Source organism: Squalius cephalus, assembly GCF_949319135.1.
Source record: "Squalius cephalus genome assembly, chromosome: 18".
NCBI lineage: Eukaryota > Metazoa > Chordata > Actinopteri > Cypriniformes > Leuciscidae > Squalius > Squalius cephalus.
This window is the reverse complement of record NC_137139.1, coordinates 32,848,247-32,864,242: the sequence shown is the minus strand read 5'-3', so window position 1 is coordinate 32,864,242 and position 15,996 is coordinate 32,848,247. Positions and strand designations below refer to the sequence as shown.

General features: G+C 42.5%; 1 protein-coding gene across 1 annotated transcript in view; it reads right to left on the bottom strand.

Moving 5' to 3' along the window:
• LOC307146169 (E3 ubiquitin-protein ligase TRIM21-like) overlaps positions 1 to 15,996 on the bottom strand; it is a 35,987-nt gene that overhangs the window by 11,727 nt on the left and 8,264 nt on the right. Inside the window, exon 2 of the mRNA XM_079850043.1 lies at positions 6,530 to 6,849. Within this exon, the coding sequence (XP_079706169.1) occupies positions 6,530 to 6,849 (320 nt within the window). The remainder of the gene's footprint in view (positions 1 to 6,529; positions 6,850 to 15,996) is intronic.

Genomic DNA, 15,996 nt, shown 5'->3' with positions numbered 1-15,996 from the left:
GAAATGAAATAAGCATAAACGAGAAAATGGCCCCTTATTCGTTTTTTCAAAAAAACCCCGAAAAAAATAGATTTCGGCTTGATTTTTCGTTTTTTAGTTCACAGGCAAAAAACGAATAAATGACTTCAAAATTCGTTTTCCACATGTGGGCGGCCTGACACTCCCCCTTCCGCCGATTGGTCAATCAAGTCTGAGCATGTGACGTCATCAGTTGTCGCTCGAGTTTGATCAACAAAATAATAGTCCTCTATGGCTACAGATTCTTAAACTGTACAGGGCAGGTCCTATTGGGCTTTCTTCTGTGCAACTTTACGCGTTTCACAGAAATCTTTACATCAGAAATATTAATTATTAGTCTGCCATCAGTCTGTTTTATTTAGCTGTGCGGAGTTAAATCTGTGTGGTGAAGCTGCGCTTGACAGCGCCGAGCGGGAGAGGCTCACTGACCAACAGTCAGCAGTCAGAACTTTTCTTTTAGACGCTCCGTTTTGACACGGGATGGTGATTGCAAATACTGTAATGCCAATCGGCTGAGGGTGGGTACCGATGATGGTGAAATACAGTTTTACTGAAACTGTAATCATAGCCGCGACCCGCGAGAATGAGACAGATGATTGACAGGACTATAGCAAAGGCAATTAAAGGCGCAAGATAACTTCTGTTAACAAAAAAATAAATAAAAAAGTGTTTAATATAAGTGACTTTGTCTTTGTTTTATTGTTTTTGTTGTTTTTAATCAAATAATTGTGAACCACAAACTGAGCCTTCGTTTTAAAGGGCAATTTCCAAATATATTTTATTTATTTGTTATAATATGGGTATTTTATAATACAGCATAAATAAAAACAAACACACGTAATATGTATGCCTATAGGCTAAACACCACAGTTTTTTGGTTTTGTTTGTGTGAACTTTTATCCCCAACCATATTTCTTCATGGGCTCCACCTCCAGGGGTCACGCTCAGCACCCCTATACTTCCCATGGTACTAACTGTAATTAACAGTACGCTGACCCAGTTTATATGTAAAATCTTTGGTATATGTAATCTATATGTAGGCTAATATCTAAAAACACTTTACAGTGTGATGGAAATAAACTTTTCTTAAAGCGTGTTGTATATCACCACAGATTTATTGGCACCCTTCTATCTGCGTTGTATACTGTAATAGACAATTGTCCTGCAAAATGATGAAGTTTTTTGTAAGAAAGACATTGCGAGCAAATGTCGAATTCTTGTTTGAAATATAAATCAACAACGTAAGAGGCTTTAAGGCCTTTGCACACCGAGTCCGAAATTATCGCATGCGTTTTTTCTAGAGGTGGGCATAGATTAATTTTTTTAATCTAGATTAATCTAGATTAATTTTGAAATTAATCTAGATTAATCTAGATTAAAATGGCTCATTTGAATTCTGCCGAAGGCATTCAGAGTATGTGTGCTACCCAAATAATGACTATAAAAGTAAGTCTTTGAGAACGGGTTTCTCAAGCCAGGTGGCGCATTAGACCAGGGGCTCATCTCCTGTTTCCAAAATGCATCACAAACTGCTTGAGAAAGCTGTTCTACTCATAGACTGTAAAAGGTTACTACTGTACTGTTACCGTCCGTAGGCAACATTAGGTAGGCCTATGTTATTATCAACTACTATAGGCTATCAATTAGGGATGGGCGATATGGCCTAAAATCCATATTGTGATATACATTGCAGCCTCTTGCGATAACGATATTATAATAAAACCATTTCAGAACAGGTTACACAGACCCTGCTAAACAACTGCTAAATGTTTTTTTTTTTTTTTTTTTTTTTTGAAAGGGTGTATGTAGTTTTGAGAACATATATTGTGCAAAACTGTAAGTATACAACATAATTTTGCAGATAAATAAAATTTAAGTACACTAGCTGCAGAGACTTAAGTAGGTCTAATGTTTATTATGGCTTGGAGCTTATGAAACCCCACATTTAAAATTAGAATATTGTCTAACTGATGTCTTTTCAGTTAAAAAGAAACACAACAACGATTCTTAAAATCGGGCGCTTTTAATAAAAAGAGATTAAGTGCTACACCACTCACTAAGATATATTGGGAATAATACGCGCGCGCTGGTATTCAGTGATATGTTTCGTTTTGAATTTGAGGTGGTAGAACGGATTAGTCGTGTGTTAACTTACCGAACTGTTACACCACACAGTCTACGTCGGACGGCTTAAATACAAACCAAGTCCAAATAATGGATGTTGCACGGATCTTTTACACCAGCTTTCACTTTCAGCCGTGTTTACTTAAGATGACGACGAATATGATGCGTTGCAGCCGGGTGTTCCTCGCGGCCGCGGGTAGATTGCGTCATCATAGCTTGTGTAGCTTGAGCCAGCTCCCAACGCTCCCAACCCAACTTGGAGAATAGATTAACGGCGATATTTTTTTTATCGCGCGATAAGAGTCTCGCGTTAACGCAGCGCGTTAACGCCGATAACGGCCCACCACTAGTTTTTTCGCATTCGTGATTCGGTGGCTCTGAATTGTCAAAACACCATTCAAAATGCTTGCTACGGATGCGAAAAACGCAGAAAATCGAACCTGATTCGATTTTTTTTTGACGGACGAAAGTTTCGGAGGGAGTGTGCAAGCGTGACTGACATAACGTGAGGTCGTATTTATTTTTTAACGTGCGAAAATTTCGGACGCGAATTTCGGACTCAGTGTGCAAGGGCCTTAAATTGTCAAAACACCATTCAAAATGCTTGCTACGGATGCGAAAAACGCAGAAAATCGAACCTGATCCAAATTTTTTTTTGACGGACGAAAGTTTCGGAGGCAGTGTGCAAGCGTGATTGACATAACGTGGGGTCGTATTTATTTTTTAACGTGCGAAAATTTCGGATGCGAATTTCGGACTCAGTGTGCAAGGGCCTTTAGGCTTTTTTTTTTAAACGAAAAAACGAATAAAGGGGCCATTTTCTCGTTTATGCTTATTTCATTTCAAATTGGAAAACAAACTATCAAAAAGGCAGGTTAATTCCGTGTACGCACAAATGACTTCCTTTTACACTGAAATGCCTTCCGTTTGCACTGAAAAGTTCACGCACATCCACATATGAAATCACTCGCATATACATATATACACAAAGCATGCATCCACGTTTTATTTTGTATGTATACGCGAGTGTTTTATGGATGTGTATGCGCGCATCGAGTTTATATGTATGTGCGAGTGTTTATAGGTGTATATGCATGGAAGTTTATATGTATGTGCGAGGGTTTATAGGTGTATATGCATGGAAGTTTATATGTATATGCGAGCGTTTATGTGTATATGCATGGAAGTTTATATGTATATGCGAGTGTTTATAGGTGTATGCGTGCGTCAAGTTTATATGTATATGCAAGTTATTCACAAGTGTATATGCATTCATGACTAACATAATATGTATTGGTATGGATTTCATATTAGTGTGCACGTGTATTTCATATATGTATTTTGAACATCCAATAGTATACATGTATATGCGAGTAATTTATACTGTAGGTGTATATGCACATGTGTTATGTATGTATTGATAAGCGAAGTTTGATTTAAATCCTACGTGGCGCCTCATACCTGTAACCTGATTTCACTTGTCTTGGTCTTGTTTTTCTGCCCATTGTCCTGGATATCCTTGTCTGCCTGTGTTTTTGGACTCTATCGTACAAATTTAGATTGTTTGCTCTGTGGTTTTAACCCCATGCCTGTTATATGGATTATGATTTTGGATTGTCCCAATAAAGCTGAATTTGGTTCTTCAACCCAAGTCTCAGAGCAGTTTGTGACAGAAGACTACGTCACTAAATGGATCCAGCAGTGAGAATTATGCATCTCCGACACAGAGAGCGCAGGGCTATGTACTGGACTTTGAGTTGGCTCACTTAATCAACAAGGACAAGATTCCACTAATGATCTTTTTGGGGGGTGGGTTTAATTGGCCCCTCAGTTTAATTATGCCGCTACATGACCCAGACTGGACTTTGGCACATTATATTTGGACCTACCGTTGATGTCGATGCGAGCAGCTGGCATTCTCAGTGGTCCTGACATCATCTTTGTGTCCAGTGCATCCGAATCCGGTGGTATCGAGTCGAATCCGGTGGTATCGAGTCTGGAGGTCTCAGAGGTTCTCCTACCGCTGATTGCACTCCCAGTTACGGCGATGGTCATTCTATATGTCTGGGCCATGTACGTTTCTTCCGTTTCTCCAGAGGCTGTGACACCTGACCTAGTTTTATCTGAGGCAGACTACTGTTCTTGGTATGCCCTGCTATTGTCAAGGAGATCACTGATGAAGTCTGTGCTTCACCATCTGTTTGTGAACTGTCTGCCTGTGCTGTTATGACCACAGGGGTCGCCTGTGAACACCCTGTCTGCCTAGAAACAACAACCACGGAGATCATCTCTGAACTCCCTGCTTGGCTGGATACAACCACCGTGGCTGTCTCTTAGCTCTCTGTCTGTCCTTTCCAGACCATGGAGGTCGCCTATGAACTCCCTTGCCTGTCTCGTCTTGGCCAAGGAGGCCACATTCAAAGTCTCTGCTTGCTTTATCACAGACATTACTCCTGAATGTCCTGTCTGTTATGGCCACGGAGGCAATTACTTACAATAACTTTCTGCCTGTTTTGACATGCCCCCAGAGGCCAACCCTAACCAACGTTCTGACTGATCCACTGTGGGGATCATCAGACCAGTCTGATCTGCCCTGGTGGTCTTCTGCTCCGCCGTTGTGGTCACCAGCTCTGCCAGCTCTACCGTGGTGGTCCGCAGCTATGACTTGGTGCTAATCTGTTCCGCTGTGGTAGTCTCCAGCTCCAAAGAGATTGTCTTTTGTCCCAACAGCTCCGCCCTGGCCACCTGCTCTGCACTGACTCTCCGATCCGTCAGTCTCCAGTCCTGCTTCCACTTCACGAACGAACCTCCATCCCTCCCTTGGCTCCGCCTACACACCACCTCCCTCCTGGATTTATGTATCTGTTTGAGGATCTGGAATCCACTCCTTAAGGGGCGAGGCTATGTCTCATCCGCCAGCTGGAGTGCCCTTAATCTCCACCAGAGGGCACTTCTCCTGACTCCTGGGCTTTTCCATTATGAACTTAATCTTCTAGTATCCATTGTCTGTTCTCATGATTGTGTGATTTTGTTCAGCTGTGTGTGATTAAGTTTGCCTATTTAAGCCCTGTGTTTTCATTTGCATTCTTTGCATAGTCTTGTTTTGTTTTGCACTTCTATTTTGAGCGCCTGTATCCATGTTCTTCTGCCCATTGTCCTTGATATCCTTGTTTGCCTGTGTTTTTGGACTCTATTGTATGTTTGCTCTATGGTTTGACCCTAAGCCTATTAAATGGATTACGATTCCGGATTGTACCAATAAATCTGCATCAACCCAAGTCTAGGAGCAGTTAGTGACAATGACATGGCGTTAACGCAGTATAGCTCATTGTTTTGGTTCAGGAGGAACTGAAAAAAGCGACTGCTGTTTGTTTGCAGTGCTCGGTGGCTGTGTCCGAAATCGCCCCCTATACCCATAAATTGGGCGCTATTTGAGGGGACACCCATTTGTAGTGGTGTCCGAAACCATAGTGGACGTTATCAAGTGCATTCATTCAATCCCAAAATGCACCGCAATAATGAGTGTACGAGCGATGTACGCTCAACGGCTAGAGAATACCCATTATGCACTGTGACTATTGCGTTGAATGAATTCCTGTGTATCTCTTCAGAAGATGGCGCCCACAGCTGAAACATCCATCCATTTTCCAAACCGCTGGTCCAATGTGGCTACTGCATAATATTAAACAGGTATACATTCCTTTTTAGTTGATTAATAAACTGTTTAATTAAGGTTTATACATGCTAGTGTCCATGACAGAGTTCAAGATAAATCTTTTCATCTTACTGGAGCTGCCAGTTTGCGAAGTTTTAAATTATTATCAAACAGCAAGCTCAAACTATGCAAAAGCACAGCCCTTCACTCTACTAATAATAGTTCCCTTCAGCTCTGTGTCCAAATTCACTCACTTGTTTTGATTCACTCCTTCAAGTGGACTTTATGAAAGGACCAAAGTAGGAAATAGTGAATGAGGGTATTGGGGGGCGATTTCGAACACAGACTGAGTGTGGAGACAACTCTGGAAAGTCTTACAGAATGTGCTGACGAAGTGTGATGTCTGCATGAGCAGGGTGTGGGGAGGTATGGAAATACATATGTCGAAAGGCAGGTAGGACATCGTATTAGACCGAATGCAATGATTAGAAAAACATTTTTTGGTCCAGAGACTTTCACAGAAGATATTTGTCGGTTTGACAAATAATAGTTAGATAAAGACCAAAACGATTCAAACCGCTGTATAAGTCACTTCAAATTAAATTATATTAAACTGACTTAAAAAAATCAAGTTGAATCGTATTACTTAAAAAAAGTTGAGATTGCTAAATTTTTTAATGAGTTAATGTTATGTAAAAAACAGAACTAAGTGTTTCGTTTTTAACTCTTTACCTTCTTCTTTCGACTCTCCTCCTCTAAAGGAACAGTGTTGTGAGTCCTGTGTTCTCCTTCAGTGCAGAACAGACAAACACACGTCTGGTCATTTCTGCAGAACCACTCCAGAGGTCTCTCGTGTTTCTGGCATATATAATCCTCCAGATTTTCCACAGCATTGATGAGTTTGTGTTTCTCTAGACGTGGGACTCTGTGATGAGGCTCCAGATGAGTCTCACAGTAAGAGCTTTGACACGTCAGGCAGGTCTTCACAGCTTTCTCCTTTCTTTCATCACAGATGTCACAGAACACTGGATGATCACTCGAGGACGCCATGGCTAACAAAACAATGACAATATAACATATACATTGCTGAATAGAACAACTTTCATAATAATAGTTCCCTTTCGATATGGTTCACTCTCATTGCTTCAGTTTCTGATGTATATGGAGAAACTCCGTTTTCTCAGAATATTGAAGCCTGATTGGTTCACGTCTGTGCTTTGCACAGACAAATGGCTTTTCAGCCCACCGAAAGAGGTTGGCCAACTGCATTTAAAGGGATAGTTCACTTTAAAATGAAAATTCTGTCATCATTTACTCACCCTCAAGTTGTTTCAAACCTGTATGAATTTCTTTCTTCTGCTGAACACAAAGGAAGATATTTTGTAGAATGTCAGTAACCAAACAGTTAACTGGAACCAGTGACTTCCATAGTAGGATAAAAAAATACTATGGAAGTCAATGGTTCCAGTTAACTGTTTGGTTACTGACATTCTTCAAAATATCTTCCTTTGTGTTCAGCAGAAGAAATTTGTGGGGCGGCAGTGGCTCAGTGGTTCATGTAGATTGTCTACAAACCGGAAGGTTGGTGGTTCAATCCCCGGTTCCACCTGACCAAGTGTCGAGGTGTCCTTGAGCAAGACACCTAACCCCAGCTGCTCCCGACGAGCTGGATCGCCTTGCATGGCTGACACCGCCGTCGGTGTATGAATGAGTGAGTGAATGGGTGAATGTGAGGCAATATTGTAAAGCGCTTTGGTGGCCATTGGGTCTGTGAAAGCGCTATATAAATGCAGTCCATTTTACCAAACTGGACACAGCGACCCCATAGGTTTCAACGGAGAAAAGTAAAGCAAATTAGAAGCACTCACTTCCTGATGGCTGAGCGTACTGCGCAGACTCAAACTAAGCTTGACGACATGGATGTGACGTGAGCAGCCTGTCTGACAGTTGTAAGTCTTCTAGTAGCTGTGCCAAGCGAAATCTGAATCATTCCCTTCCGAATCTTGCAGAGACGGAGAGTGTGAGTAGGAGCTGTCCATGAGCTAGGAGCAGGAGCAACTTTATGACTCTCTATGGGCTTCTCCCTTGACTTTATCGGACTTTATGCCTCCACGTCCTCCCGATTGACTACGAGCTATACGGTATACGGTAATTTCTATACGGTAATTTCCAGAGAGTCGCGTGGTTATGACGCAGTCGTTAGCCTACTTTTACAAAAACTGCTTCTACGGGGCCATAACGTAAGATAAAAGGTAATGGAGCCTTTTATACATTGTCATCTTTCTTTTGAAATAAACAATGGACAAATGTAGTCTTTAAACGCCTCAGATGTAAAGTTATTCGCTGTCAAAGTGACGCCAAAATGAATGGGAGTCAATGGAAAGCTAACAGCAGGTGGTGGCTTGTTAGCCAATGGCGGCCCCCGGGGGTGGTACGCTATTCGAGAGCTTGGTTTTACCCCCCTGGGCCCAACGACAGCAAAGTTGTCCTTAAACCCAAACGAGGCTATGTGCCTAAAGGCAGGCATACACTGTGCAATTTCAGCAAGGTTATCAACTAACACTGTATGAGTAGATTGCATGCAATGGACACAAAGCTCAAGATTTATGTGCTCACACTATGTGGTCTGATCGTTGAGCAGCTACTTGACTGCTCAAACTATATGTGAACGACGCTACTGCTACTTAGTCAAGAAATTCTGACTGAAATGGCTTTTTAGCGCGACTTAAATAGGCAGTTGATCCCGCCTATTTCGCCGGGCTGAAAAGCCATGTCTGCGCCAAGCATAACAATCAGGCTTCAGTATTTAGAGAAAACGGAGTTTTGCCATACATGTCAGAAACATTCCCGTTATCTCAGGGAACCAAGGTTACATTAGTAACCAGAACGTTATGTGCACTACATAATTTACATTTAGTTATTTAACAGATGCCTTTATCCAAAGTTTGTGTTCTAAAATGGATGTTGCATGGTTAAAGTATTAGCCTATAACTGAAAACTATTATAACAACTTGTGAACCACTGTCAAGTAGTCAAATCAGCCTTACATGCCTTAAGCAGGCATACTTGACAGGAATTTCTGAGAGGAAGTTCCTCCATCACTAAACCTAACCTCACTGAGCCTTTAAGTTATAAGCTGTTGCTTACAATGTCTGCCTGGCATGTTTTTACCCTTCTACGGTTTTTAATTGTAACAGTACTAGCAAACCTACAAGAGTGGTCAGGTGTTAGTTTGCACTTTAATATTAAAAGTCTTACGCCCGTTTCACACATACTCTATTTGCAGTGCGTATGCGCTTTCACATATGTTGCGGCTGTATACTACAAAATTTGGTATTTTTTTCCATTTCAAATCCACAAGTTGTTACTAAAAAGTTGTCAGAATTGTGATTCTCTTTGTACACAGTAGTTTTACAACCTTTCACAGACTTGTTCAAATTTAAACATTCAATTTAAATGTTTTATTCAAAGCTTCACTTCTATATAGATTTATATATTAAGTTGCTAAGGCAAGTGGCAAAATATTTAAATATGTACTTTTTTATATTAAAATCACAAACATTAAAACGTGCAATTGACAAAAACAGATGACTCTCATACCTTTTCTTAAGCATTTAAATCTTTATATAAAAAGTCCTGCATGTCGTACAGAAATGTATGTTTTTATATTTTACCAATTAACCAAGTGTCCTCCATTGTGCAGCCTTGTCCAGTAGTTCTCGGACCAGTAAGATAATTATTTAACTTTGACCGCGTTTATTAGTTATTTTTGCTACTCATTGTAAGTGTTTTGCTTTTCTTTGCTTTGCTTTACCCCAGACTTAAAGTAAAAAGATGACTTATAGTAAGATGAATACATTTTAATGTCAATCTGTTAATTCAGCGCGTGCAGCAGCACAGCAAAAATAGACTCATGCAGAAGCGATCGCTGCACTGCTGCAGACGCACCACTCCCGGAACACACGGCCGGATTGGCGAGGGCACCCACCTTTGTCTGCCCGACTCCCGCGTCGCAGCAGCAGACTCCATCCAAACAGAGCAGAGGAGCCGGTCGCAGACAGGGCGCCCCGTCCATCCAGCCACCCGCCAAACTTCGTGGCAAGTGTAAGGGTAAGAGGCCCTAGGAAAGGCGACCGAGTGATGGAGGAAATTGCTATTTTGGAGATGGTAAATTGCACCACTCCCTCCCCTGGATGAGGGCCGGTTGGAGATTCTTGTTTCATTCTGTTTTTGTTCCGCCGCTGGCCTCACAGTCAGTGGCACCCAAATTTTCAGTAATTTCTTCTCACGCACCTCGAGGAACTAGGTAAGTGTTGCACAGCATACTCAGGAGGAGCGAGTGGAGAGCGCAGGGCTGCCCCACTATTGGTATGCCTGTGGGCCCTTTGGCCCTGCTTGCGCGCTCTCTGACAGCCTGACTAGCGCTCCTCAGTCCGTCTCACTGGTTAATTCGGACCATCAGGCTCGGCTATGCGATTCAGTTCGTCTGGCGTCTCCCCAAGTTCAGAGGTGACCAGTACACTACAGTGAAAACTGTCGATGCTCATGTCCTGCAGGCGGAAATCGCAGTCCTACTGGTGAAGAACGCGATAGAGCCAGTCCCCCCAGCTGATATGAAGACAGGGTTTTACAGCCCCTACTTCATAGTACCCAAGTTTTGAATAGGAGCCTTCACAAGCTACCGTTCAAGATACTAACGCAGAAACGCATTTTTGATTGCATCCTACCCCTAGATTGGTTTGCAGCGAAGGTCATGCATTTCAGTACAAACTCCTACTCTTCGGGCCGTCCCTGTCTCCTCAGATCTTCACGAAAGTTGCAGAGAAAGTTGCATCTTCCCTTGTTCCCATGGAAGAACATGGCGTTTGGATTCTTAACTATCTCAATGACTGGCTGATACGAACACTGTCTTGAGATCAGTTATGCAAACAGGGTCCTGGTGCTCGCACACCTCAGCCAGTTGGGGCTTCAGGTCAACTGGGAAAGGAGCAAACTCTCCCCATGTGCAGAGGATCTCTTTTTTTGGTATGGAGTTGGATTCGTTCAAACAGAAAGCACTAAAACAAGTGTACAGGCATGCTGTGAATTTCATGGATGCATCTGCCACCGGCTGGGGGGGCCACATACAACGGGCATGGAGTTGCTGGGGTTTGCACGGGTCCCCAGCAGCATTGGACTATCAATTGCCTTGAGTTGCTTGGGCACGCCTTGCACTGAGCTGCCTGAATAAGCCCCAATGGGGCAAAGTCGTATTGGTCCGTACGGACAACACTGCGACTGTTGCGTACATCAACCGACAAAGTGGTCTACGCTCTTGTCGCATGTTGCCCGCCATCTCCTCCTCTTGAGTCAGAGGCATCTGAGGTTGCTTCTGGTCATTCATATCCGCGGGTTGCTCAACCGTGTAGAGTGCTCAAACAAGCTCTCACAAGTTTTACTCCCGGGGGAGTGGCAACTCCACCCCCAGGTGGTCCAGCTGATTTGGAGTAGTTTCAGAGCCTCTCAGGTAGACCTGTATGCCTCTCCAGAAACCGCTCACTGCCAGTTGTTTTATTCCCTGACCAAGGGGACACTCTGCATGGATGCACTGGCACATAGCTGGCCCCATGGCCTTCACAAATATGCGTTTCCCCCAGTGAACCTACTTGCACAGACCCTGTGTAAAGTCAGGGAGAACGAGGAGCAGGTGTTGCTAGTTGCACCCTATTGGCTCAACTGGAGCTGGTTCCCAGAACTCATGCTACTCACGACAGCCCAGTCCTGGCGCATTCCACTGAGGAGGAATGTACTTTCTCAGAAACGGGCACCCTATGGCACCCACGTCCAGACCTCTGGAAACTCCATGTCTGGTCCCTGGACGGGACGCTGAGGTTCTAGGTGACTTACACCAGAGGTACTTAACACCATCCCTTTGGCCCAAGCACCGTCTACAAGACATACTTATGCCTTGAAGTGGAACCTGTTCATCGAGGTGTGTTCCCCTCACCGAGGGAAGCCCCGAAGATGTTCGATCAGTGCCGTGCTTTCCTTTCTGCAGCATGGGTTGGAGAGAAGGCTGTCTCCCTCCACCCTCAAAGTATATGCTGCACCATATCTGCTTATCACGACCCCATAGGAGGCAAGTCAGCTCGGAAGCACGACCTGGTCATCAGGTTCCTTGGGGGGCGAGACTTTGGTGCTTTGAGCACTTCAGAATGCTCCCTTCGAGCCTTTGCAGTCAGCAGACTTCAAGATTATGTTTATGAAGACTTTACTGCTGGTTGCAATAGCTTCCATCATGAGGGTAGGGGACCTGAAGGCATTTTCGGTTGACATATCGTGCTTGGAGTTTGGGCCGGGTGACGCCTACGTGGTACTGAGACCCCGGCCTGGCTATGTGTCCAAGTTTCCAACCACTCAATTTAAGGAGCCGGGTGGTGAACCAGCAAACGCTGCCACCGGAGGAGGCACACCCAACCCTGGCTTTGCTCTGTCCCCTCCGTGCTCTGTGATTGTACGTGGACAGAACCCAGAAGCCTTAGGACCTCAGACCAGCTCTTTGTCTGTTACAGAGGCTAGCAGAAGGGTTTGTCTCCAAACAGAAGATGGCCCACTGTATAGTGGATGCTATCGCCTTGGCTTACCAACCAAAGCGTACATTGCTTGTTCAAGGTTGTGAGCTTACTCTACAAGAGGTGTTGCATCCTCCTAGGCGCCGGCACGTGGCACCTCGCTGACATATTTGTAGAGCTGCGGACTGGGCGACACCTAACAAATTTGCTAGATTCTATTGCCTAGGTGTAGAGCCAGTATCCTCCTGTGTTTTCACCTCAAACAGGTAGAAGCACAGAGAGGCCAGGCCCGCCTCTTGTCGGCTTGCTGTGCCTTAACATTTGAGCTTATATTCTCCAGAGTTTAAACCTGTTGAGTCCTCCATCACCCTTGGTACCGGACGTGGCGGGGAGTCCAGCACCAGCCCTATATTCCGCTGTATCCTTGAGAACCAGATCCAGGCTGGGTGACATGTGTTACCCGGAGGGGATCCCATATGTCTATTTTTCCACGGTTGATCCTGAATGGAAGCCTGTGTTTTTCCCTTGGGAGAACCCATCTCTTATGAGGTTGGAGTCACCCCAGTATCTTCCATATGTAGTACAACCCTACGTGTTTATTAGGGGTGGGGGAAAAAATCGATTATTCGATGCATCGCGATGCGGACGTGGATGATTCTGAATCGATTCACAAATGTCAAAAAAATCGATTTTCTAAAAATATATATATATTTTTTTTTTCTAATAACGTAATATTGACGGAACGCAAAAGGCGGAACTATAAGCGGACGTGCAGTGCGCGGACAGTCTGTGGCGTGCACATAACAGAGACGCGCACATAATAGAGTCGCGCACATACATAACAGACTCATGATGGCTGAGCGCCAAATTCGAACGGCACCTTCTTCGTTAAAAGCTAATGTATGTAAAATTGGCAATTTCATTGTTACCTATTTAGTATTTTTGTATGAGAGCTGCTTTCTGTATTGTTTAGTTTTCACATCAGTACACTGTGTAAACCGATCTGTTATACGTACGTTATACTGCAATATGTGCAATTTCAGTCACAAAAAGTTACATTTTGATTGTGCTCTCTGCAGATGTTCATTCACTTTTTTTGTATAAGCTGTTTTTGATTGTAGTATACAGCAAACATTTCAAGTCATAACTCTTTATTATTTAGTTGTGTATAAGAGTGGCTTTGTATGTTACTAATTGAAGCTACAGTAAGTTGTTCAAAAATGTTCATTTTGTCTTCTTAATGATTAAATTGGACAATTCTCTTCTAGAAAGACAAGGTGTTCAGGTGGAGAAAAAACTTTTTCTTTACCTTGACATGTTTCGACTGCAACCTGCAGTCTTCCTCCACCTGAACACCTTGTCTTTCTAGAAGTAAATTGTCCAATTTCTACAGTATGTTGGTTCTGATCTACTTCCTAAAGGAAATAAGCCTTTCATTTATTTGTTATTGTTTAGTTCAACTTGATGAGTCACAACACAATGTGATGTATTCATTTCTGTGTTCTACAGAACATAAGCTACATACAAATAATTCTGAAGTTATAACTACATGACACAGAAAGTGCTTTGAGTTGTTGTTACTCAATAAAAGAGTTAAGTAATTCAGCAGCTGACTTTTTTTAATACTGCAATCACTTTGTAGTGTATTTTCGTTTACTGTTGTGAAATGGAAAATCAATAATCCCTAATCGAGAATCGTTAATAATCGAAAATCGACTGTAATCGAATCGGGACTTCAATAATCGTAATCGAATCGAATCGGGAAATCAGACAGATTAACCACCCCTAGTGTTTAGTCCCTATAAACAACTCCATGTAAGTCCTTAGGGGAAAGGATGTGGCTTCTGCAGCGTTTCTTTTCCAGTGGAAAAGGCACGCTTTGCCAATGTTATCCAATAGTCTCACTGAGTGGGTTATGCGGAACAGCAGAGATGGACCTTATCTGTGTATTTTGTATTATTAGCCCTGTCCCATCTGGTAAGAGGGTGTAGGAGGCTTAAACAAGGCACTGGATGGGGGGAGGAGCTTTGGTAGGGATTCCTATTCGTCGTTCATCCGACTTGATGTGAGAGTGACTGACTGATAGGTAACGTCTTGGCTACCTATGTAACCTTCATTCCCTGAAGGAAGGAACAGAGATGTCACGTAACCACATCTGCAGTACCCCGCTAGACGGCCAGGTCATCGGCTCAGCTACTCAGCGAAAACCTGAAAAATGTGATGCACCTGCTGCTCATTATGTACCTGCGCTGCGAGGCAGAGCAGCTGCTGCAATCATCGCATGCCAATGTGCAATGGCTCATTTTAGTTAAACTTGAAGTAGATTGGCCTCTCTAGCGAGAAACCTATTTGTCGGTCATCCGACGTGACGTCTCTGTTTCCTCCAGGGAACGAGGGTTACATACGTAACCGAGATGTTTTATGTCTGGTCACAAATGTGACCTGTAGTAGAACACAGGGAGTCTAGGTCTACGTTGTAAATGCATTTACAAACTGACAAACCTCCATAAATTAGTTTAACCTGTTAGCCAGCAACCCCACTTTTGAAAAATGCCAGAAATGGCATACCCAAACTATAACAGATACAGTTCATGAACCCTTTGCAGTATGATCTCATTTGAAAGCAGACACTTGGCAATTTATTGTAAATTTAGAAAAAATTATTGTCATAATTAATTGTTTTTATATAAATAAAGTTTTGTAAAGTTATTAGAAATGTATTTTTATTAAAGATCTTAATGAAAATAAAATTGAAGTTGGCATTGTATCAATCTAGAAATGCACTGCAGCTGAACCCACATGTCTGACCATGTTATATTTAAAATCTGAGGATGATAAATCTAAAACTGTATTTAGCTAAATGTTTTTCATGATCATGTCTGTGACTTTATTTTGATTAGACTCTAAAATGCAAACTGATGTTTATTGTCATCTTCTAAGCATCCATTCAGTGTTTTGTCTCTATTGTTTTGTGGTGCAAACGAGTCCCATTCAGACTCAGTATCCCCTGCACACATTCACACCTCTCTGGCCTGCTTATGGCTCTAAATATTATTTTCTTTTGTTTTCATTATAATTACTAACGACTTCACATTTGAAACTGTATCAAATGCCCTTCTTGAAAAAATAAACATTTCAGTTAGCATTCCTATTTAAAATATTTCATAAAAATAACAGCTAGGTGGCAAGGGCATCTTAGTGCTCGCTAGCATGTTAGCTTAGCACACCATAAATACACGACAATTTATGAGACTAAAACCATGTTTTTGCTACAAACTTACTTTGCTACAAACGCATGTCGAGTGTTTTAAATAACCTTCTGTGATCTGATTTGGCTTCGGATAAATATTAATCAGACAGAAAATATTATTTTATAGAATTCTGCACGATGATAATCAATTAGTGATTAGCATCACATCATAAATATAATCTATTATTAAGAAAATACCTGACATGGCTCGAAGAACACAGATAAATCATATATCGTTGCAATCATGTTTGTTGTCTCCAAAACATCTTTATCTGCATGTTACAGCCATAGATATACATAATAAAGGCCTTACAGCGACCTCTTTGTTTATGTCAGGGAGTTCCTGGAATGCCACATGATATGGCTCTTCTTCATGTGTTTCTAAATGTGCATAGGGC